This window comes from Myxocyprinus asiaticus, chromosome 27 (assembly GCF_019703515.2).
Source record: "Myxocyprinus asiaticus isolate MX2 ecotype Aquarium Trade chromosome 27, UBuf_Myxa_2, whole genome shotgun sequence".
Lineage (NCBI taxonomy): Eukaryota > Metazoa > Chordata > Actinopteri > Cypriniformes > Catostomidae > Myxocyprinus > Myxocyprinus asiaticus.
In genome coordinates, this window is record NC_059370.1 from 1,458,905 (window position 1) to 1,481,511 (window position 22,607).

At 37.9% G+C, this 22,607-nt stretch overlaps 1 protein-coding gene across 1 annotated transcript; it reads right to left on the minus strand.

Annotated features, from left to right (window-relative positions):
* Positions 1 to 850: 850 nt before the first annotated feature.
* Positions 851 to 21,820, minus strand: sh3bgrl (SH3 domain binding glutamate-rich protein like). The gene is made up of 4 exons (XM_051658639.1): positions 21,638 to 21,820; positions 2,900 to 3,085; positions 1,788 to 1,868; positions 851 to 1,520 (listed from the first exon to the last, which is right to left on the minus strand). Exons 1-4 carry the CDS (start codon positions 21,680 to 21,682, stop codon positions 1,485 to 1,487), a joined length of 348 nt encoding a protein of 115 aa, XP_051514599.1. The 5' UTR covers positions 21,683 to 21,820; the 3' UTR covers positions 851 to 1,484.
* Positions 21,821 to 22,607: the final 787 nt, after the last annotated feature.

The following is a 22,607-nucleotide window of genomic DNA, read 5'->3' on the forward strand; positions in this document are numbered from 1 at the left end:
AGGATAATGACTTAATGAAAGACAGGTGAAAACAATCAAGGACACTGGCAGTGATGAGGGCAGGGAATTATGGGAAGTGTAGTCCGGGAGGAACAGATGACAGGGGAGAAACACAAGGCAAACAACAGTGAATCATGACAGCAAAAGTCATAGGCACATAAGATGTTTCACACAAAAAGCATTTGTCTTAAGAAGGTTATTTATATCTTCAGCTTTAGTGTGTCAATAGGGAATATAAATGTTATACTCACAAACAGTACTTTTGCAAATAGAAAAGATTAGAATAGAAGAACAATATTCTACCCTGCAATAGATGTCATGGCCCCCATAAAGCCCCCACTGAACATCGTGTCAGATTGAGATTACATAAAGAGACAGAAGCAACTGAGACAGTCTAAACAGATAGAAGAACTGTGGCGAATTCTCCAAGAAGCTTGGAACATCCTATCTACCAACAACCAAGAAAAACTGTGTCCAGGTGTACATAGGAGTATTGGTGCTGTTTTAAAGGCAAAGGTGGTCAAACCGAATATTGATTTAGCTTTTTTATGTTTACTGGACTATGTATGACATTAAGTGATAAATGAAAACTATTTATGTCATTATTTTTAAGACATCCTCACAAGTGCCTAAAAATTCAGTTGTTTGCTAACAGTCAATAGTAAAAAAATTAGAAAGACATTTGCATGTTGCATATCATGTACCATATCCTATTTTGTTTTTATGAATTTTATGCAGTATACATACTGTGAACTATACAGTATATTAGTCTGCAATTATAGAGACTTCAAATAACAAAACGGTTCTCATGTCCTTCCTCTCTAGGAACAACATCGATAATGGCATGATATTGATAATTCAATAACAGCGGGTAGCTGGTTTTTATTTTTTTTGCTCTTAGAAAAAAAAAAAAAAAACACTATGAAGACATTAAAAATGAAAAGATAACCAGAGCAGAAATGTATGAAATACACACACACAAATGCTTTAGTTTATAAGCTTGCACAGGTAAGACAGAACAAAATGTTTGCATAAAAAAAGCATTAAAACTTTCCAAAATGCATAAAGTATAAAATGCATATCTGTTTATAAAATAAACAAATGTATGGGCTATATTAAGAGACTTGTCAATGTTTTGTACTGTGAGTAGTATATTTCACAGAAATGGGCATTGATTGAACGTAGCTTGAACCACGTAAATACACATGGATATTCAAGTATATACTTGTAATAAGACGCATGCTTAAACGATTAAGTAATTAATGACAGCAAATGAAAAGCTGACAGACTTGTCTTTGTGCAAGTCTGGAGGACTGTTTTAATTTCAAGCCATGTAAAAGTGATTGAGATGGGCTGTGGACTGGATTGAGTGTACATCACAAATAATTCCATTTTAAGTGTAAAAAGAAAACAGAACCAACAACAGAAAGCAAATGAGAAAGTGCAGGAGTCCAGCGGGCGTGTGCTGGGACAGGGTCTTCACACTACTGCTGCTCTCTCTTGGATAAAGCCTCTGCCTCCTGTGAAGAAACAACCATAACGCCTTCAGTTCAGATCAGTTCAGCTATAATAACCTGTTCTTTACAGCCATTAACTGAAGACTGCAGTATGAAGCAAAGGCCATCAGACAGGACATTGTGTCTGCTGAAGCGTGCTGCTGCATTACTCAGCAAGGCCTGACTGTATCTTTCACATTATGAAGCACTCAAGCTACATTCCTCACAGTGGGCACATACATTAGACATGAGGTGGGAATAAAACACCCTTTATTTTTCTAGAGCACCCACCTTTGAGCCTGGGGGCGCAGTCAAGCCGAGGAATGCATACACAGCATTGTCTTCACGAGCGTAGAAGAAGGCCTCGTAGTTCTGAAGGGACAAAATGACAGAATATCATGTAGAGAGCAGCTGGAGTTTCTCAGAATGCAGGACTCGTCTTTCCCAGGGCGTGTTATAACAAGACTAAAGTGTATCTGATATTCAAACATTACACTATCTGGTCTGACTTTCTTTTGAGGATGCTTAGCACCATTAAATATTGTGCCATTTATGCACTGTCCTGTTGTGAACACATACATGTAACATTTCAGGTGACTCAGGCAGGGTTGTGCATCATTCAGAACTGAATTAAGAATGTCAATTCCTGAATTTGAATCTGTAGCAAACAGGATGTAGAATCAAAATTTAAGTAGAATTAATATAGAATGAATTTCAAAGATATTGTTGTTAGGTTTAGTCTTTAAAATGAACCATGTTATCATACACACAACACAATATATGGGGTGTTACAGTATTAATAATCAATAATAAATATACTAAAATATATTACATAATGATTGAAATGCCACCTATAGAAATTAGTATTACATTTTCACTATATCGAACACATTTTCATTTTATGGACCCTGGTGAGTTTTCCCAAAATGCTCTAAATCATATTACACAACAAAAAGATTCAAAATGTTATCTATTTTTTCTTTATTTGTTTTATTATTATTATTTTTAATGAAATTATATTATAACAAAGTGGTGGACCATTTCTGGTGCTGTATGGTGAAATTAATACATAATCGTCAAATTTTTTTATGGTCAAACTGTTTTGTTAGTTTAGAGAAATATTTTGTCTTATAAAATGTAAAATGTTCTAAATAAGCATACTTAGTCTAAAACAATAATGTAATTATTTGTCACAAAATGTCTTGTAATGAAACTGTTGTGTTGTGTGACTGTGCTGAATTTCTTTGAATAGCAATTCAGTAAATCCCACTTTCCATCAGTCCAAATCAACTTCCTGTGGGATATGGCCAATTCCATTCAATTCAAATTCCAATTCATGAACTAAAAGAGAGCCAATTTTGAAGTTCTGAATTTTGTCCAACCCTGGGTTTGGGCATGCGCACCCCACAATATCTTGCTTCATTGAAGATCTGAGGAGGTAAAGGGTTGCCTGTGGCTGGCCGAGAATCCTCCGGAACATTCTCCCGCATCCATTTCCTGTTCTCCTCATTAGCTGCGATGTCACATTCCTCAAACTCAATCTTATTGGCTGCCAGGAAACCCATTACATCCTGCTGCTGTTTCTTGATCTGAGGGCAATTAAAACATTAAATCAGGCATTAAAATGGATATAAACAAACTGTGATGGGCAGCTCAAGCCAAAGGCAGGACATTTCATGTGTGAGAGAGTTTTGTCATTTAGACTTAACTGTATTTTCATCAATACAGGTGACATGGCCATTGGTTAGTCCTGTCAGTTTAATTCATTTACTCACCCTGTGACTTAAACCTGTATGACTTTCATTTTGTGGAACACAAGAGGAGATGTTAGGCAGTATGTTAGTTGACCATTCACCTTCATAGCATGTTTTTTCCATACAGTGAAAGTGAATGGTGAGTCATTCTGCCTAACATCTCCTCGTGTTCCACAGAAAAATGAAAGTCATACATTTGAAATCGTTTGTGCTAAAACAACAAATCAAGAAAATCAATATAAAAAATCATCAACAACAAATTTCATTATCGATTAGTTGGTTATGCGCTGTTGACGCGGAGAACCTCTTTCAGTGTATGCTTTATATTACAAACAGTCCCTTGTATTTATAGAAAAAAGAAATTACAGTAACGAGTTACTACGCTCTATTCTGTGGACAAACTTTTTTTTTTTTTGGAAGTGTGAAATGCTTCATGCAATTAATATTGTAATTATATTTAAAATTTTTTACAATTTATCAAACACAATTAGATTTATATTTGTTTTCTAAATATAAAATATTTGTATTTATCAACACAAGATATAGGCCTACAGTTTGGATTTTTTTATCTGATTATGTCAGAACATGAGAGACAGGACCCAAGAACAGAGGTAAACAGCTCAAAAGGATTTATTAATTGGGCAGAGACGAGGAATCCTCCTCCAACGATACTGGGTGGTGAAGACAGGCGAAGGCGAACTTGAAGGTAACCACACTTCCCGATACGTTGGCAGAGACAGGCAACCAACAGACACACGAGAGATCTCCTACTAGACAAGAGAGAACGGTTAAAGCTTGACAGGGCAAACATAACATTCACCACATTGAACAACAATGATCCAACGTCAGGCATGATACACGACGGGATTTAAATGAACGGGGAACAAACAAGGGGCGGGTGCCGCTCACAGCTGAAGGTAGTAATAATCAGCGTTCCCATGGAAACAATCAGGGTTCCCATGGAAACGCTGATTCCGTGTGCCAGCGGCACATGAAACACATAAGAGCAAAACGTAAACACGCTTTGACCAAAACAGACAGGGAACGATGATGCCACGATCCTCGTCAGACAAAACTCAACCTGGCAAGGTGACAGGACCGTGACATCACCGGAGGGCGCATGGCGGTAACTCACGCATGACGGTAACCAACTACCTGGCCCATTCGTCCACACAGAGCACGTACACGAAACATGCCGGTAACTTGCGCATGGCGGTCCCAAACAACCGGACTCGTACACACACAAAGAGGGTACACAAAACACGAGGCAGGCCGATACTGCCATGGTACCATCAGGCAGAAACCCAACCTGACAAGTTGACAGGACTGCGACAGATTAATCAATTACCACTTTTCTCCACATGAGATGGCATGATTACTTTTATAATAACTTATATTTATAATTGTGATGAGGAGTAGGGCGTTGCCAGGTCGTGATGATGCACAGCCCGTGCTGAATCAGCTGATCAGCGGGAGAGCGAGATAAAGAGGAGCCGGAGGCGCCAGTTCGAGAGAGAAAGAGAGACGCACGTGGCGTTTGTTTTATGTTCAGTTACTTATTAAACTTTATGTTTACTGTTCAGCCGGTCCTCCTTGCCTGTCCTTTATCTGTTACAATAATGTTAATGTATTTACTTCATTATAACTTAATATAATAACTATCTAATAATTAAATAAATTGTTGTCAAATTATATTATGGATCTAAAACTACAGCTTTGAAGTGGATATCAATAAGATTCTGTCTCTTTGTATCTCCAGTCAGATTTCTTTTGCAAGTAAAAGCATTAATTACTTTTTTATTTTCCAATATGTAAATCCATAAGTTAAAATATCTAAATGCAAGCACACTATATAATTGGGTGGTGCTGATGGTGATTGACTACATAGACTTTCTGGTCTTATTGTGCATGACTCATCATTGTACACTATTCCAAAGAAAATGAATCATTGGGGGGGGGGGGATGGACGCCATACAAGGAGCAGACGTGTGAGCGACGAGCTCTGCGCACTTTGCTGAATTTTCGATTATTCTCATGTTATAATCTGGTGAAATTTGATACACCCAGTTACACATTTGTCCTTTGTTGCAAAACATGGCAAAGAAGTCAAAATCCTCGGGCTCTGGAGATATTAAAAGACACTTAATTGTTCAGGATGAAAGCCCTGACAGGCCTACAGACCGGGGACTCGATTTGGATGGCACGGCGGGAGAGAAGATCCAGCGTCAGTTGTCCAACATGTCGATGATGTTGACGAAGATTCTTGCTGACTTGGAGGATCTCCCTGTAATAGGTCGATCGATCACGGCGATGGAAATAAAATTCTCCGTGTTAGGTACAAGAGTGTCTGATGTTGAAAAACGAATCGATTTTCTGGAATCTTCGGAGAGTGAATTATCCGCTAATCCGCCCACGACCAAAGTTGATTTGGAACATCTCCTTGAAAAGCTTGAAGATCTTGAAAATAGAAACCGCAGGAATAACATACGAGTTGCTGGAATTCCTGAGCATGAGGAGGGCAGAGAGATGGTGAAATTCCTGGACGAGCTCTTCCCGAGTCTGCTCGACATAACAGGCCACAAGCTAGAAATCGAGCGAGCTCACAGAGTGCCAGCTCACAGATTTGCTGAGGGAGATAGGCCCAGATCGATTCTGGCCAGATTTCTGAGATCATCCAATAAAGATCTTGTGTTGCGCCAGGCGAGGAGCAAAGGGAAGCTTTCTTGGAAGAACCATAATGTTTTCTTGTTCCCAGACTTTGCGAGTTCGACAAGAGAGAAACCCGATCGGTTCAAGGAATTTAAGAAACTCTTACATCAGAAAAAGATCTCGTTTGCTCTGATGTTTCCTGCCAAACTGAGAATAGAAACGAAAAACGGTCGCAAAGTATTTACATGTCCAAATCTGGCAATGTCTTTTATAGAATCAATGACTGAGTAAATCATTGGATGTTTCTCATGTGAGTGGGCCTGACTCGCTGTACCTAACTCTTGAGGAAGCTGGGTGAAATTTTGGGTTTTTTGCGTTGGCTCTGCCGTGCGGCTGGAGCTTGTTTTGTGAATAACACTTTTCCTTAAAGAAACTTTTGCATTGATGGAAGATTACATTTACATTGAAGTTCCCGGCCAGTTTGAGAGTGGACACTACGGATGACCGCAAAATATTTACACGCTCATACAAAGGATGTCTTTTATAAAGCTGACGGATTGTGTAAGTCATGGTATTTACTTTTATGCGGCCTCCGAGTGAATTGACTCGACCATCCAGGGATCCGGGATGCCGGTTTTGTTTCTTTTTGTGTTGGTTCCGCCTAGCGGCTGGAGCTTGTTCTGTTGAATAACACTCCTTTGGAACAGCTGTGGATTAATCTGTTCATTCTTCGTGCTTATTCCTCCAGCTGGCTGTAGTTTGTTTTGAGGTTTTTTTTTTTTTTTCTTTTTTTACGGGACATTGGAATGTCATCCGCTGAACTCATAACAGCCGGCTCACGGAACATTTGTTTGTCTGTCCGAGGAATCTGAACAGTTTTATATCAGCTGGAATTTGTTTTGTGGAAGATCACATCCTTGAGACAGTTCTGTGAATGAATCACACATTTTTTGTGTTCATTCTTCCTATTAACTGGGTTTATTTCACAAATTATTTTCTGTTATGTAATTTTGCCTCACAAATTTGTGAGGCAAAATTGAGCAATCCGATGGCAAAGTTGTCGTGGGGACTCGTGTGCGTTCATGGACCTTTTGAGTTTAAAGGGATTGTCGCCGGTTGGCGCTGTCGTGCGCAGGGTTAATGTGCACGTTTTTCTTTTTTCTGTTTGTTTTGTTCCGGGGGATGTTTGGGGGTTGATTGTTTCACTAATGGGGAATGTGGTCTTCATAATTTTGTTTTTCACACACAATGTTTTTATTTTTATTATATCAAAATGTCAAATGTTAATATGAATAAGTTGTCTCTCTCCACGTGGAATGTGAATGGGTTGGGGCATCCCATAAAAAGAAGGAAGGTTATTACTTTTCTTAAACGTAAGAAATATGATATAGTGTTTCTTCAAGAAACACATCTCTCCCTGCAGGAAGCTGAAAAAATTGGGAAGATATGGGGTGGACATGTTTTCTTTAGTTTTGGCTCAAGTAAGAGCAAGGGAGTCATTATATTGATTAATAAACATCTACAATTCAAATTTCTCAAACAGATTAAAGATAAATTAGGAAGAGTAATTATTATTTTAGCTGAAATTCAAGGGCAAAGTCTGATTTTGGCTAATATTTACGCACCTAACGTTGATGATCAGGGCTTTTTTATAGATCTTGAAGGGATGTTGCAAACCGCTGGCACCCCTCATGATATAATATTGGGAGGAGACTTTAATCTTTTGATGGACTCAGTCCTTGATCATAGTGAAGCAAAAGTGTGTAAGCCCCCTAGAGCAACATTGACGCTTCACAGGATGTGTAAAAATCTTGGTCTTACAGATATTTGGAGATTTTTGAACCCATCTGGTAGGGACTATACATTTTTTTCATCAGTCCATAAGATTTATTCTAGAATAGATTTTTTTTTATATCCAAATCCCTAATTTCATCTGTTGTTGATTGCTCAATTGGAAACATTTTAGTCTCGGATCATGCCCTGGTAAGTTTAGAGGTGATGCCACATATAGAGAAAAAGAAATCATATAGTTGGCACCTTAATGTATCCCTTTTACAAAATCCTGATTTCCAACAAATGTTAAAGACTGAAATCAATGTTTATATGGAGACCAACTGGTCCTCAGTATCCTCTGTGAGCGTGGCTTGGGAGGCACTTAAAGCGGTTCTTAGGGGCCGATCATACAGTATGCCTCATTCATCAAATAATCCAATGCACGAGAACTTGTGGAGTTGGAAGGAAATATTAAAAGTGCAGAGGCAGAGCTGAAGCGCCGAATGTCAGCTGATGGCCTCAGAGAATTGACCCAATTGAAATATAGATATAATACTATTTTGTCACGGAAAGTGGAGTTTTGGTTATTCAGGGCAAGACAGTCATACTTTGAGTCGGGTGACAAAGCAGGGAAGCTTTTGGCTAGATATATAAAGCAGAGAGAGTCTCTTTCTATCATTCCCTCAGTGAAATCTGCTGGTGGTGAAATATTTACCTCGGCCATTGATATTAATAATGCCTTTAAAGAATTCTATATTGATCTTTATAGTTCCACGTCTTCATCTACTGATGAAGATATTAGAAACTTTGTGGAACCATTAGATCTTCCTAAACTGACGACTGAGCAAAAAAACTCTCTTGATTCTGAGATAACCTTGGAGGAGCTTAACGAGGTAATTAAGTCCCTACCTACTGGCAAGGCTCCGGGGCCAGATGGTTTTGCCGCAGAATTTTTTAGATCCTATGCTACAGAACTGGCCCCACTTTTGCTAGAAGTTTATACTGAATCATTAAAGAAGGGAAAACTTCCTCCAACCATGACACAAGCCCGGATCAGTCTGATTCTTAAAAAGGACAAAGATCCAAGCGAGTGTAAAAGTTACCATCCAATCTCCCTGATCCAACTAGATGTAAAAATATTGTCAAAAATTTTGGCTAACCAATTAAGTAAGGTTATGACATCTCTTATACATATAGATCAGGTGGGGTTTATTCAGGGCCGCAGCTCTTCTGATAACATCAGGTGTCTCATCAATATTATGTGGTCAGTGGCGAAGGAACAATCTCCGGTCGCTGCCATCTCACTTGACGCTGAAAAGGCATTTGATATGGTAGAATGGGATTATCTTTTTAAGATTTTGGAAATGTATGGGTTCGGGAGTACATTTATTGGTTGGATTAAGTTACTTTATAGACACCCTGTAGCAGCGGTACAAACAAATGGATTAATTTCAGATTATTTTACTCTGGATAGGGGCACTCGACAGGGTTGCCCACTTTCCCCGTTATTGTTCTGTCTTGCCCTGGAACCATTAGCAGCTGTGATAAGAAAGGAGGATGATTTTCCAGGGGTGACAGCGGGAGGTGCAGCGCATAAGCTTCTGCTTTACGCAGATGATATTTTATTATTTGTCTCTGAACCTACTAGATCTATGCCTTGCCTCCACAGAATTATTAATTCCTTTTCCAAGTTCTCAGTATACAAAGTCAATTGGTCTAAATCCGAAGCTTTGGTGCTGACAGCATACTGCCCAGAAACGGCATTCCAGCCGAGCGCCTTCCAGTGGCCCAAACAGGGCATTAAGTATTTGGGGATTTTATTCCCAGCAAATTTGTCTGATTTAGTTAGAGTTAATTTTGACCCTTTAATAAAAAGGTTTTCGAGCGATGTCGGCAGGTGGGCTTCATTACATTTATCGATGATTGGGAATGAATTGTATTCCAAAATTCAACTACCTGCTTCAGTCTCTCCCTGTAGATGTCCCCCTCTCTTATTTCAAGCAATTTGATAGCATTGCGAAGTCCTTTATTTGGAATGGTAAGTGCCCCAGGTTAAATTTCAATAAGTTACATAGGCCAATTGACAAAGGAGGGCTAGGCCTACCCAAGATTTTGTTTTATTATTATGCATTCGGTCTTAGACATTTGGCTCATTGGTCGCTTCCACCTGAGAGAGCCCCTCCCTGGTTTTGTATTGAAAAGGAAGTTCTTGCCCCTATCTCGCCACTGCATAGCCTTTCGATTAAACTAGCCGGAGAGGTTAAGTCGCATCCCGTTATTTTGCATTTGCACTCAATATGGACAAAAGTGTCCAGAGTGTTTAATTCTGATATTGATTTAAATGTTGCCTCGAGCATATGGCAGAACCCTAAACTATGTATTAATAAGTCCCCTTTTTGTTGGTCAGATTGGATTGTGAGGGGGGTTAATGCACTTGGTGACCTATATGAGGGTGGAATATTGAGATCTTTTGAAAATTTGGTTCAACATTTTGGCATTCCCAGATCTCAGTTTTATAAGTAGTTACAGCTTCGCCACCTACTCTGCACTATTTTTGGGAGTGGCACGCACCCCCCCTAAAGCGGCAGGTGCTTTGGGAGAGGTGATTGCTGCTTTTGGAAAAGGCCATGTAGCATCAGTGTATTACTCCCTACTAATTCAGAGTCTGGGGGATGGAGCCTTGACTTCTCTCAAGAGAGTATGGGAAAAAGATTTGAATTTGGTATTGGAGGATGGAGTGTGGACTAAGATTTTTAAAAATGTCAAGTCTGTATCTAGAGATGCAAGGGTTCGCCTTATGCAATTTAAGATTTTACATAGATTTTATTGGACCCCCACTACATTATATAGGCTTGGTCTTAAAGACACACCCGCTTGCTGGCGATGCCAGTCAGAAGTTGCAGACACTACCCATGTCTTTTGGGGGTATGTTAAGATCCAGGAGTTTTGGTTGAGGGTTCAGATGTATTTGTGCGATGTTTTGAACACTCAGGTTTTGCTTTGTCCCAGACTCTGTATTTTGGGTGATGGGGTGGTCATGCATTTAGGGGACAATCATATAAAAAACTGGGTTATGACCAGTCTCATGATCGGCAGGCAAGTAATTTTAAGGGGTTGGAAGTCAAATGGAGCACCTCTTTTTCGGAGTGGTGTGTGGAAATGGGGAGGGTAGCTGCATATGAAGAGGCGGTAAGTAGAAGGCTGGGGTTGAGGGACTTATTTACTAAAAAATGGGGCAAATATTTAGTTTTTTTGGGGGAATCTCGGGGAGGGGATGTGGAGAGTGTAGTTTAATCATGTATGTTTATTATTTTATTTATTTGTGTGTGTATATATGTATATATATATATATATATATATTTATTTTATGTAAGTGTATGTATGTGTATCTGTGTATGTATGTATATGTATATATGTGTATGTGTGTATATATGTATATATATATGTATTTATTTTATTTTTTTGGATTGTGTGTATGTTATGTGGGACCACAGGGGTGTTCGTTGGGGTCAGGGTGGGATTGTATTAGTAGGGTTTTAATGTAAAATGTTGATTCATTATATACAGGTGCATCTCAATAAATTAGAATGTCGTGGAAAAGTTCATTTATTTCAGTAATTCAACTCAAATTGTGAAACTCGTGTATTAAATAAATTCAGTGCACACAGACTGAAGTAGTTTAAGTCTTTGGTTCTTTTAATTGTGATGATTTTGCTCACATTTAACAAAAACCCACCAATTCACTATCTCAAAAAATTAGAATACATCATAAGACCAATAAAAAAGACATTTTTAGTGAATTGTTGGCCTTCTGGAAAGTATGTTCATTTACTCTATATGTACTCAATACTTGGTAGGGGCTCCTTTTGCTTTAATTACTGCCTCAATTCGGCGTGGCATGGAGGTGATCAGTTTGTGGCACTGCTGAGGTGGTATGGAAGTCCAGGTTTCTTTGACAGTGGCCTTCAGCTCATCTGCATTTTTTGGTCTCTTGTTTCTCATTTTCCTCTTGACAATACCCCATAGATTCTCTATGGGGTTCAGGTCTGGTGAGTTTGCTGGCCAGTCAAGCACACCAACACCATGGTCATTTAACCAACTTTTGGTGCTTTTGGCAGTGTGAGCAGATGCCAAATCCTGCTGGAAAATGAAATCAGCATCTTTAAAAAGCTGGTCAGCAGAAGGAAGCATGAAGTGCTTCAAAATTTCTTGGTAAACGGGTGCAGTGACTTTGGTTTTCAAAAAACACAATGGACCAACACCAGCAGATGACATTGCACCCCAAATCATCACAGACTGTGGAAACTTAACACTGGACTTCAAGCAACTTGGGCTATGAGCTTCTCCACCCTTCCTCCAGACTCTAGGACCTTGGTTTCCAAATGAAATACAAAACTTGCTCTCATCTGAAAAGAGGACTTTGGACCACTGGGCAACAGTCCAGTTCTTCTTCTCCTTAGCCCAGGTAAGACGCCTCTGACATTGTCTGTGGTTCAAGAGTGGCTTAACAAGAGGAATACGACAACTGTAGCCAAATTCCTTGACACGTCTGTGTGTGGTGGCTCTTGATGCCTTTACCCCAGCTTCAATCCATTCCTTGTGAAGTTCACCCAAATTCTTGAATCGATCATAAGGCTGCGGTTCTCTCGGTTGGTTGTGCATCTTTTTCTTCCACACTTTTTCCTTCCACTCAACTTTCTGTTAACATGCATGGATACAGCACTCTGTGAACAGCCAGCTTCTTTGGCAATGAATGTTTGTGGCTTACCCTCCTTGTGAAGGGTGTCAATGATTGTCTTCTGGACAACTGTCAGATCAGCAGTCTTCCCCATGATTGTGTAGCCTAGTGAACCAAACTGAGAGACCATTTTGAAGGCTCAGGAAACCTTTGCAGGTGTTTTGAGTTGATTAGCTGATTGGCATGTCAACATATTCTAATTTTTTGAGATAGTGAATTGGTGGGTTTTTGTTAAATGTGAGCCAAAATCATCACAATTAAAAGAACCAAAGACTTAAACTACTTCAGTCTGTGTGCACTGAATTTATTTAATACACGAGTTTCACAATTTGAGTTGAATTACTGAAATAAATGAACTTTTCCACGACATTCTAATTTATTGAGATGCACCTGTATGTGTTGAGGTTTTTTCACTGTCATATGCACATGAATCAATAAAAATGTTAATTACTATGAATCATTAAATCTTTCATTCAAAACTTGCTCCTCCTCTAAACAACATTACTTTTCAGCTGACATCATCAAACCCTTGTATTCTTCCACAACCAGTGATTTAGAAGACACTTTTTAAAATCCTATCAAATCCTGATGGATAAAATCAAGTCCTGCAATTGTTTCCATATTAAATATTATATTTCACTTTGGAATATGTCACATTATGGAAGAAAAATGAGTGGCAAACACATTTCATGTTGGCTTAAATCTAACCTGGGAATTCTGTAGAAAAATAAAAAGTTGAGTAAACTTAAAACAATAAAGCAATCATCGGCAAAGGATTTTTGTGTTTACTCAACTTTAGGGAAAATTAGTTGTACCAACTTAACAATTCAAGCTGGATTGTAAGTTCAATGTATTTAATACAAGTACAACTTAATTTCAACAAAAAGATATTAATAACTGTTACAAGAAGAACTAAGTTCAATTTTGAAGTTTAGCTGATCATAGTTTTCAACATTCTTTTCTCTGTTAAGCAAATCGTCACCTCCATTTTAGATATGTGTCAGCCCCATCAAAGAACCACATAATCAGGCTGACTTAAGAAGTGGGGTAGATGGGGAAGACTTTTTTGTCAAAGCACCAGACTCAAATGTTAATGCTCCTCCCCCTTCACATCTAGTAGAAAATTTTTCTTTCAGTAGTTTTAGTTGTTTCACCGTTCAAATGAACCATAACTGTCACTAGAAAGTCACCTGGAACGTGATCACTAACGAAAAAATTATATATTAATTAATCAAGTTTCAACAACATAACGGCAAGCACTCCGAGGTAATGCAGCTGCGCAAAGACCTCTGAGGTGACGTGTAAGCAGGACATTACATTTTACAAATACATCTTGCTTTGATTCCTCCATCCTTGTTTCCTTTCCTTGCATGCTTTCCTTGTTTCCTAAAAGAGTGGCGCTAGGATGCAAGGAAATGAGAAGCACCCCGTGCTTTGACCAAACACACATAAATAAATTCAAAAGCAAGGGATTATGGGTATTGCTCCAGCCATGCGCTTCTGCAGTGGGAACGCTCAGAAGCAGACCATAATGCTTCACTTTACTAAGTTCCCCCACTTTTTGACCCATGAATTTTCAGGACCTTTCTATAAATTGAACTTGATAAAGTTAATGACTATTAGACAAGGTTTTAAAAGAGGATGAGAGTCACAACAGTAAACTTGAAGATTTCCCTTCACAGAAGTTCACAAAGTTTCCACAGAAAGTCAATTAAAAGGACAATCCTATGTAATTTCTCTGTAAAAATACGTTGTTAACTAGTTAGGTCTATAAAGCAATTCAGCAAGCAATCCATGTCAACGTATCATGCTAGAACTACAGTTGTGCTCAAAAGTTTGCATACCCTGGCAGAAATTGTGAAATTTTGGCATTGATTTTGAAAATACTGTATGACTGTTCATGCAAAAAAACTTTTTTTGCCTTTTATTTAAGGATAGTGATCATATGAAGCCATTTATTATCACATAGTTGTTTAGCTCCTTTTTAAATCATAATGATAACAGCAATCACCCAAATGGCCCTGATCAAAATTGTACATACCCTTGAATGTTTGGCCTTGTTACAGACACACAAGGTAACACCCACAGGTTTAAATGGCAATTAAAGGTTAATTTCCCACACCTGTGGCTTTTTAAATTTCAATTAGTGCCTGTGTATAAATAGTCAATGAGTTTGTTAACTCTCATGTGGATGCACTGAGCAGGCAAGATACTGAGCCATGGTGAGCAGAAAAGAACTGTCAAAAGACCTGTGTAACAAGGAAATTTATAAAGATGGAAAAGATATAAAAAGATATCCAAAGCCTTGAAAATGCCAGTCAGTACTGTTCAATCACTTAGTAAGAAGTGGAAAATTCGGGGATCTCTTGATACCAAGCCAAGGTCAGGTAGACCAAGAAAGATTTCAGCCACAACTGCCAGAAGAATTGTTTGGGATACAAAGAAAAACCCACAGGTAACCTCAGGAGAAATACAGGCTGCTCTGGAAAAAGACGGTGTGGTTGTTTCAAGGAGCATAATACGACGATACTTGAACAAAAATGAGCTGCATGGTTGAGTTGCCAGAAAGAAGCCCGGTTACAATATGCCCGACAACACCTTGACACGCCTCACAGCTTCTGGTACACTGTAATTTGGAGTGACGAGACCAAAATAGAGCTTTATGGTCACAACCATAAGCGCTATGTTTGGAGAGGGGTCAACAAGGCCTATAGTGAAAAGAATACCATCCCCACTGTGAAGCATGGTGGTGGCTCACTGAAGTTTGGGGGTGTGTAAGCTCTAAAGGCATGGGGTATATTGTGAAAATTGATGGCAAGATGAATGCAGCATGTTATTAGAAAATACTGGCCAACAATTTGCATTCTTCTGCACGAAAGCTGCGCATGGGACACTCTTGGACTTTCCAGCATGACAATGACCCTAAGCACAAGGCCAAGTTGACCCTCCAGTGGTTACAGCAGAAAAAGGTGAAGGTTCTGGAGTGGCCATCACAGTCTCCTGACCTTAATAGCATCGAGTCACTCTGGGGAGATCTCAAATGTGCGGTTCATGCAAGACGACCAAAGACTTTGCATGACCTGGAGGCATTCTGCCAAGACGAATGGGCAGCTATACCACCTGCAAGAATTTGTGGCCTCATAGACAATTATTACAAAAGACTGCACGCTGTCATTGATGCTAAAGGGGGCAATACACAGTATTAAGAACTAAGGGTATGGGGTCTAACTAAGGGTTTTGAACAGGGGTCATTTCATTTTTTTCTTTGTTGCCATGTTTTGTTTTATGATTGTGCCATTCTGTTATAACCTACAGTTGAATATGAATCCCATAAGAAATAAAATAAATGTGTTTTGCCTGCTCACTCATATTTTCTTTAAAAATGGTACATATATTACCAATTCTCCAAGGGTATGCAAACTTTTGAGCACAACTGTAGCTGTGATAGCACTTTATTCTGCCTCAAATGCTTCATGGTGACTGAACATCAGTGATCAAACTGAGCATGCTCAATGGCCTGTTAGTTCTTTCTTCACCACACATGCCACTGTATGTTCTCACTGTTGTTCTTGTACTTAAATGGCATAAAAGTTCACTTTTACATGAACTGATAGTTCCTGATAGTCTTTTATTTACCTGAAAGCAAGACATGTAAACTAAGAGGACTGTTACAGCATTTAGTGTATTGTAGCTGTAGATAAAAAGCATCAGACAAGTGACTAATAAAACTACCTTATTAAGCTACATGTGACTGACTGCCAGCTGTAAAGTATTCTGTCCATGTTCCTTTAGAAACAATTTCTCTTGGTAAAAACAAAGTTCTGAATTAAACAAAAGTTCAATACATTTGCAGATACTTAGTTTCATATGAATATTCTGCAGGTTTTTCAGTGCTCAGTACAAAAGTAAAAGAAAAGCACAGTGGGAGGGTTCTATGCCAGAAGAATTCCCCTAAAAGGGAAAACAGAAAACAGGGACCCGCTGGGACTCAGGGAGGAGGGAGTTGGTATAGCACACACTAAATATGGCCCGCTGAGAGAAAGTGACTCACGTTCAGTTACAAAATGCCAAACAGCCCCTCAAAAGCAGAGCAAGAGGAGGAAAATGGCTGGAACTCCTGCGTATTTGGCTGCACACCAAGACAACTCTGGAAGATGTATGGCTCGGACGTCATATAGCAAGTCTTCTGAACACATACGATCACTTTATGTGATGAACGGACCATTAAAGTCATCGTTCACTCTCGAATAATTTCAAATCATTAATAAGGTACATAGGCAGCATCAATAACATTAAATCTCTCTGGCTTTTGCATGTTTCATGACCAAATGCCATGAAGTCATGTCACACAAAGTGATAACATGCCTTCATAAGACTTGGTACAGTTTATGATGCACGAGTCACATGGGCTACTTTTATTACACTTTTAGGTGCTTTATTAAGCGTTATTAGGTATGACGATATACTGTATATCGTGGTAATTATATAAGATTTTGCTATATCGTGTATATCATGATTTGTAAATAACTATGTGTCCAGTGTTGCTTTGGGAAGATCTTAAGTTTCTTGAGAAAGGTTTATAATAATAATAATGGTCAACAACATAGACAGAAATGTGGCATAATGTGAAACTTAGCATTATAATAAGAATGATTTAAACCCAAGTTGTGTTTTTTTTTTTTACTTTGACTATTGTAATGTTCCAAATAAAGAGAAAATTATATAAGAGAGGAAGTAGTTTTTACATTTTTAATTCACTGACTAGATTATTTAAAAATAGGCATTACAATGTTTAATATATTCACCAATTTGTATTGATTTTTCAACAAAAATGAACTATTTCATGATATACAGTATATCGTTATTGTTATTATAAAATTACTCATATCGTGATATAAGATTTTGCTCATATCGCCCACCCCTAAGCATTATAGTGAGTTACTTTTTACTGCCATTGTATTTCGCCAACTCACTGAATAATTTATTTTGTGTTCCGCAGTATAAAGTAAGATTTGGAACAAAAGGTGGAGTAAATGATGGCAGAATTTTCACTTTTGGGTGAACTATTCCTTTAAAAATGGGTGGATGTGGGGGCCTGGGTAGCTCAGTGGAAAAATACGCTGGCTACCACCCCTGGAGTTCGCTAGTTCGCTAGTTCAAATCCCAGGGTGTGCTGAGTGACTCCAGCCCAGTTGCTAGGGAGGGTAGAGTCACATGGGGTAACCTCCTCATGGTTGCTATAATGTGGTTCATTCTCAGTGGGGCGTGTGGTGAGTTGAGCCAACAGATAGCATCCACATGCACTGTGTCTCCGTGGCAACACACTCAACAAGCTACATGATAAGATGCAACTGGGATTCATCCTCTGCCATCCAGACTGAGGCGAATCACAATGTGACCACGTGGACTTAAAAAAAAGCCCATTGGGAATTGGGCATTCCAAATTGGGAGAAAAAAGGGAAAAAAATAAAATAAATAAATAAATAAATAAAAAATGGGTGGATGTGTTGAACTTTGCTATTGTTTCATTCAAACTTTAGAATTCAAGCAGAAATAAATTATTATTGGGCAGTCAATTCTCCTTCAGTTTTCAACTTGTGAATTCATCAAATTCCTGCTAAATTAAATCTGGATCCATTGGGGTTTAGACTGTTAGCAGAACCAGCCAGTTAATGTACGTAAAAACAAGCAGCAGCAGCTGTGTTATGCTTGAGGTATCTGCAAAATATGAAAACAGACTGTTGCATCAACTCTGAAGCTGTTGCACAATGTCTTTCCAGCAAGGAGGAGTCCGTGTTTCCCTCTTTTTCACTGTGTTTTGCCTAGTTGAACTGACAAAAAGCCCTTTGTACTGGAAGATAAATTAATTTGGGATGGAGAAACATCATACACTACATTCTGCCTGTGCTCATTTTCTCAGCTGTGAGAAAAACTTTGTAAACCCTTTGCAAATATTAGGATGGCTCCTACATGTATATGTGATTTGATCTTTGATCTCAATCATGATAATAGAAATACAACACACAACATTTTACTGTTCCGTGTCTTCAATTAACAACTCCAGGTCATTGAAGTATGTTAACTTGGTGAAAAGTTTAACAATACATGAAAAAGTGTGGTGCATACAGTATATGGCACTGTTACATTTTGCAGAATTGAATTACAGCACTTTGTAATACTCCATGTTAGCATGAGCACACTCTAAATTTGCAATCAAATTACTTTTATGATTACTTCATAAAAAAGTAATCAAATTAATAATCGCTTTATTTTTAAGGTACGTTCTATGGAGCCCCTTAGAGGACAGGGCAGGATTTCTTTTTCTGAAATGGTTTTGTGTTACCTTTCAATAAATGTACCATGGTTTTACTACAGTAACCATATTTTAACCGTGATATTTGTAGAGAAACCACAGTAATAATAAATGAAGATGAAAACAATGGTAATAAAAATCATAATTTTGTGGTTATAACCATGTTTTGGCGAAAACCATGGTTTTACTATAGTAATACTACACTGTAAAAAATGTTTGTGTGAGTTTACAGTAAATTCCTGGCTACTAGTTGCATGACTTTCATAGTGTATTTTACTGTACTATTTCTACAATGTATTACAATTAAAAGACAACTGTATACTGTGACTTCACAGTGAACAAGGTCATGAAATTACTGTAATGTAGCAGTGCCGAACTAATTTTCTCCCTGCAGCACAGTGCAAAGAATAATGTTCATAAAACACAATTGCATCAGCTAGGAAAAAATTTATTAACTTTAAATAAGTCAAAGTTCCCATTTAAAGGGAACAATAAACACCATAATGGTGACTTCAAATGAAACACTATTATCCCACAATGCAGTGTGAAATTGTTATTTCTTTTTTTACAGTAATTTGTTGTTTTATAACAGAAAATGGCATAGCCTGCATTGATTTTACAGTAACATTTGGAAAACAGTATTTTATTGTAAGAAATGATTGTAAAATCTTGTAAAATCCTGGCAATTTTTTACAGTGTAGTAACCGTTATTGTTGTAAATGTTTTTACTATATCGTGGTTTTACTACAGTAATATTGTAGTCTGTGTTAACCATAGTTTTTGGTGGAAATCTTGTTTTTACTATAGTAATATTGTAGTAACCATGACTGTTGTAGCCTAACTATGTTTTTTTGGTGGAAACCATGGTTTTAATACAGTATACTGTATATAGTGTTTCCCCAATCATTTTTTTCAGCAGCGGTGCTGTTGTGCTCACATCCAAGAGCCTGTAACGCCGGACCCATATTTACACGCATCAGTGGAGGAATAGCTTAAAACAACCTTTGAATCATTATAGATGGGTAATTCGTGTTCACCTTGTCAATTGTGTTCACAATCATGCCAGCTGAGACACAGTGACATCACCCTAAACTAACTCATTTTAAAACGATGTCGTGCATAGTATAAACGGTGGCTTCATTCGCCTAGGGTGCTTTTGTTCGTCCAGGAGAAAAAAGTTTGGCTTCTTCCAAAGTATAAACCAGGCTCGCCCATTAGCTGTCACAGAAACACAAACTGACGTACATGAACATAATTCATAATTTCAAAAACGTGTAATCCAAGTACCAGTAATGTACTTCAAACTAACTTAACTGAACATCAGTAACTGTTATCTGATTACACAAATTAAAAATGCAATGTGCTACATTACTTTTGGACTAAAAAAATGTAATGAGATTAGAGTAATTTATTACAATTTACTTTGTAATCAGATTACACCAAACACTGGTAACCAGCAAGTAAAGTAATATTGTCCCTGGTTCATAAATAGTCATTATATGACTTCTTCATTGATTAGCCAGACTCTGAATACAAGCTCAACATCTAATGACAAAATACACAGATACATGTGCCACAAAAAAAGAAGGAGATCCCATCTCAGTGTGATCTAAACTAAAATGGTAGTTCATCATTTACAAATGAATAATTACAATATGCATATACAACTAAAAGGTGAACACTGACACATCATACTTTTAATTTTCCTAGAATATAACACTTTTGTGTGGAACAGAGCTCTATGAATTATAATTAGCTTTCTCTTTGGAACTTGCTAAAGCAGTTCTTTATAAAGGTTGTTCTTCTCTGATGTTAAAGCACTAAGATTTTATTTGGTACTGTTATTATCATTGCTTATTCTCCTGCTTACCTCTTGAATCTATCCACATTATTTGTTTACTCTCCACAGAAATCTTCCTTTATTTGTATCTTTTCGTACAACTGATCATCAATAAATCACAATAACTACCTTTCCTGTAAATTATGTCCTCATGTCTGGAACTAAATATTATTGCAATAATTTCATAACTCCATTCCCTGGAGCTGTAAAGAACATAAGATGGCATTCTGATGTCACATAACTTTAGGATCCATTAACTCACCAAATTAGGAAGAGCCACCTGCTGAAGGAGCAGTTCCCTCTACTGTGGCCTTTTACAGTAGGCTACTTTTATTTCACTTCGAACAGTCAGGATGTTCATGGCACAAGTTTTAATCAAAGAAAGCTCAATGAAATGATAACATGGGTCATTTTGAGCTCATCTTTCATAGTAATATGCACCTCATGTTTGGAAAAGTCTCTCCACCAAACTGTGCACTGAGCACAAGCGATCGTTTCAGAGGCACTGATGTTTGAGGAAGTGGCTACGTTAACTGTCAACTTTAACACCATATTTAGAGTTTGAGCTGACAGTGTTTCTTTTCCTCTTGGTTGAGTTTGATCGAGAACAAAAGACTCTTGAGGTCTCTAGTAGTTTATTTAGTGCTGTAGATGTTTTATTGGTAAATGAGCCCTAAAATATTTGCAAACAACAATTATTAGCCTATTATTATTACTAATAATAACAACAACAAACATCCCTAACAAAAATGTAACATGTTTGCCAGAGTTTCAGCCAAAATACTACTATTATTCGTTACTGTTACTAGAGTTACTGTGTATTATAACTTGTATTATCCAGCACTGTCATAAAACGAAATAACAGAAATGATTCTGAAAAACTTCTAACACTGTTTAAGAGAGATCCTAAATTAATTTATCAATATTAATTTTACAGTATTGAAAATAACTATAGTGAATATGGCATTTTGGCTTAAACTATGGTTACCATGGTGATTTTTTGCAAGAAATTTCTAATTACAATCGCAAATTCACTTTTGATACTCTTATAGTGCTCCTATATGAAGTTCTTACCGATGTTGACCCAGAGGATGATGCGATGTAAACTTTAATCACCATAATCTCAAATTCCTCAACGCTTCACAGAGACAAATACAAACAGTTGCAGAGAGACAGAGAGACTTTAAGGCACAATCTCCCACGTTCAGTTCGTTTCTCCCCGTGAGAATCTGAGCATTCCTGCCCCGTCTCACTTTACCCCTCCTCTGCTCCTCCTCCACAAGAAACATGGCTGGCGAAAACTCCCTGCTTTACCAGAGAGAGCCGATGTGAGAATGCAAAGATTGATCCTCAGACTAGTGCCGCCTGAACAGAGAACTGGTCGGAAAATTTTCACGGCTTCCTCAAAACAGATGCTATGAATATACAATAGAGTTATACTATGAATGTGAAATGAATGACTATGTAGTAAGATCAACACACTGCATGTAACCTTATAAACAGAGGATTTATTTAATTGCGTCAAAGGTATCGCTGGAGTGTACTGTGTTATTATGCATCTATTATGTCTCAATGGGACTTAAGTAATATACTATATCATTTATAAATAAAAAAAACTAATTTCGCCATGTTCTAGTGGGCCTCATATTTTATTTTAAAGTTCTTTATCGTATTGAATGTTCTTTCAGTGGAAATGCTTATTTTGTATTGCTCTGATTCCAATCTATAATACAGTTCACTATAATCTGTATACTGTCAATATGTGACTGTTACATGTTTGTAATAGAACTGTACAGCAATTTCCCCAGAATAAATACTCTAAAATGTTGTTTCTTCACTTTTATTGTGTAGTTTTGTTTATTTGTCACATATTTACACCGCTAGCGAGCGACGCGTCGAACTTGAACGATTATAATCAAAGACGCGCGCGTTCTAGCTGGTCGCGTCGCTAGCGATGTTTTCATTGAAAGATTTACCTTTCCTGAAAGACGTTTTATGGCTCACAACAACTATCTACAGACTTGAGGAGCAAACCCTAAACCAG

Coding starts and splice junctions, on each gene's coding strand:
- sh3bgrl (XM_051658639.1), bottom strand. CDS start 21,682: ATGGTGATTAAAGTTTACATCGCATCATCCTCTGGGTCAACATCG. Junction 3,086..21,637: donor CATCCTCTGGGTCAACATCG/GTAAGAACTTCA, acceptor AATTGCCCTCAG/ATCAAGAAACAGCAGCAGGA. Junction 1,869..2,899: donor ATGAAGCAAGATATTGTGGG/GTGCGCATGCCC, acceptor TTGTCCCTTCAG/AACTACGAGGCCTTCTTCTA.